Source organism: Melospiza georgiana, chromosome 14, assembly GCF_028018845.1.
Source record: "Melospiza georgiana isolate bMelGeo1 chromosome 14, bMelGeo1.pri, whole genome shotgun sequence".
NCBI lineage: Eukaryota > Metazoa > Chordata > Aves > Passeriformes > Passerellidae > Melospiza > Melospiza georgiana.
In genome coordinates this window covers 3,118,004-3,120,512 of record NC_080443.1, presented here as the reverse complement: position 1 = coordinate 3,120,512, position 2,509 = coordinate 3,118,004, and the positions used below count along the sequence as shown (strand labels likewise).

Sequence of the window (2,509 nt, the reverse complement as noted above, 5' to 3'; positions counted from 1 at the left end):
AGAGCTCACCACACTCTTGCAAGCTGCTGCTCCATCAGTCCCAGGCTGTCCATCGGTCCTGCAGCGGCGCTGGCCCCTTGTCCCCCTCCAGCCAAGGCAGGGGACAGGGCTCGGCAGAGGCAGCCCGGCCAGGCTGCGACAGTCCTGGCAGCAGTCTGGGGGCTGCCCCACGCCTCAGTGCTCCTCACGGCGCCCAGTGCTGCACAGCGCTCAGCCTCAAATCCTCTTCTCATCGCTGGCTGCCCCAAAGCTGCTCCTGCCTGCTGCACTGCAGGCCAGCTGGAAGGGCTCAGCAAGGACACCCCAGACACCGCAGCCCCCAAGCCTGCACGTCCCTCGTTCCTTCTCCTCGCACCCTGCAAGGCTGGAGGGCACAGTAAGCCCCAGAGCTCCTGCAGCCAGCTTTTAAGGCACATCTGGGTTGCTATGTGTGCTTTATGACTGTTATTGTTATTATTATTATTATTATTACTGTTATTTACCCTGTGTAGACACGTGGTCTTTTCTTTCCTCCCCTTGCCTCTCTCCTTAGAAAACCCACCATGTTTTCAGCTTACTCGTGTGTCATCTCTAAGGCACAAACCTTTTAATACTAGAGCTGCCTGGCTTCTTGTATAGGTCGCGAATCGATAAAAAACAAACGAAACGAAACAAAACCAAACCAAAACAACCCCCCGTTCCCCTCCCGCCGGCACACGGCGCTTGCCGCACGCCGGTGCCTACAGTATCTGCGGCGGGCAGGGCAGCGCAGCCCGGCCGGCCCCGGCGCGGCGCTAGGCGCAGCTGCCCATGGCCTTCACCAGCGAGCTCTCGGGCAGCTGCCTGAAGATGCCCCGCAGAGTCTCCAGCTCCCGGGTGAGCTGCTCCACCCGCTTGCGCAGCCGCTCGTTGTCGGTGGTGAGCTCCAGCACCTTCTGCTGCGTCTCCACGTTGCGCTGCTTGGCCTTGTCCCGGCTCTTGCGCACCGCGATGTTGTTGCGCTCCCGGCGCACCCGGTACTCGTTACTGTTCTTGTCCACTGTCTTTTTCGATTTGCTCCGGTGGTCCGAGGGCATCATCTTGAGGGTGCCCGCGGCGGACAGGGCGCCGGGAGGGTGCGGGTGGTGCGGGTGGTGCGGGCTGGGCACGGGCGTGGGGGGCGGCGTGGGCTGCCCGGGCTGGAGGTGCATGGTGGTCTGGGCGCAGTGGGCGATCTGGTACTGGAGGTGGGACGGGTGCTGCTGCGGGGCGTGATGGGGATAGAGGGCCGAAAGGGCCGCCGACTTCACCTCCTCCTCCTCGCGGGGCTCCTGCTTGATCACCAGCGGCCGCAAGCCCGGCGCGGCGATGCGCTCGTACAGGGGGTCCAGCTTGCCGTCCATGTAGCCGGGCACGCAGCCGAAGAGCGGCTGCTGGTGGTGCTGCGGCTGGTGCCCCGGCGCCGAGGCGGCGGCGCCGGCTCCGTGCATGGTGTGGAAGTCGAAATCCCCGGCCAGGATGGCCTTGGCTTTCTCCTGCTGCTTGCTGTGCTGGAAGAGGTCGGCCAGGAACTCGTCGTTGAAGGCGGCGGGGTCGATGTAGGCGCTGATGTCGATGGAGTTCTCGTTCTCGCAGATATCGCCGAGCTCCGCGCCGCCCGCAGCAGGTGCCGCCGCCGAGGGAGCCTCTCTGTAGCTGTAGGTGCTGCCGGGCAGGGGAGTCTGGAGCTGGTGGTGCTGGCCGCTGCTCATCGGGGGCCGGGAATCGACCTCGTAGAAATTGGCTTGCTCCATGAAGCAACTACAGTCTGCCGGGCATGGTGAAGCGCTCCTGCAATCCAGGTTTCGAACGGGACGGCGGCGGCGGCGACTCCAGCGATCTCGCGGCACGGCGCTGCTCGGCACGGCTCGGCGCTCCCGGAGCCCGTCCCCCGGCGCAGCCCCGCTCCGCTCCGCTCGCTGCCTGCCCTGTTGCTAGTGGGCTGCCGCGGTGCTGCGTGCCGTATATATACAGCCCGCAGCAGGGCCGGGGATCGCCCTCTAGTGTCCAACCTCCCGCTGGGAACCTTTGACCGCCGCGCAGCCGGCTCCCAGCGCCCCGGCCGGGCTCCGCCGGCCTCCCGCCCGCCCCCGGGGAACGCCGCGCCGCGGGGAGAGCGCCCCGCGCTCCCCGGGCCCCTTCCCCCTCCCGCCCCGAGCCCGGCTGAGCGCTGCATGGCTCCGCAAGGGAACCCCGCGCTGATGAGAGGCCCGGGGCACGGCGCCGGGACTTTGTGCCCGCGCTGCCGGGGCCGCTGCCGGGGCAGAGCGGCCAAACGCGGCCGGCGCATTTCCACCGGCCGGTACATTTTCACCGCCCGCTCCCGCCTCTGCGCCCGGAGCTTCGGCCCTGCGCTCCCCAGACAGTCTCAAAGTTCACCATCCGCGCATAGTTGCAAATATTTGGCCAGTCGGGAACATTGGCCCCGTCGGGTTTGGGAGCCAAGGCGCTGCTCACCGGCGGTGGTTACCTGCCGGCAGGGCCGCCGGGCTCGGAGCCACCGGCGGGACCC

The 2,509-nt window shown here is 67.0% G+C and overlaps 1 protein-coding gene across 1 annotated transcript; it reads right to left on the bottom strand.

Moving 5' to 3' along the window:
- Positions 1 to 208: 208 nt before the first annotated feature.
- CEBPA (CCAAT enhancer binding protein alpha) lies at positions 209 to 1,905 on the bottom strand. Its single transcript, XM_058033936.1, has one exon. The coding sequence runs from the start codon at positions 1,749 to 1,751 to the stop codon at positions 774 to 776; it is 978 nt and encodes a 325-aa protein (XP_057889919.1). The 5' UTR covers positions 1,752 to 1,905; the 3' UTR covers positions 209 to 773.
- Positions 1,906 to 2,509: the final 604 nt, after the last annotated feature.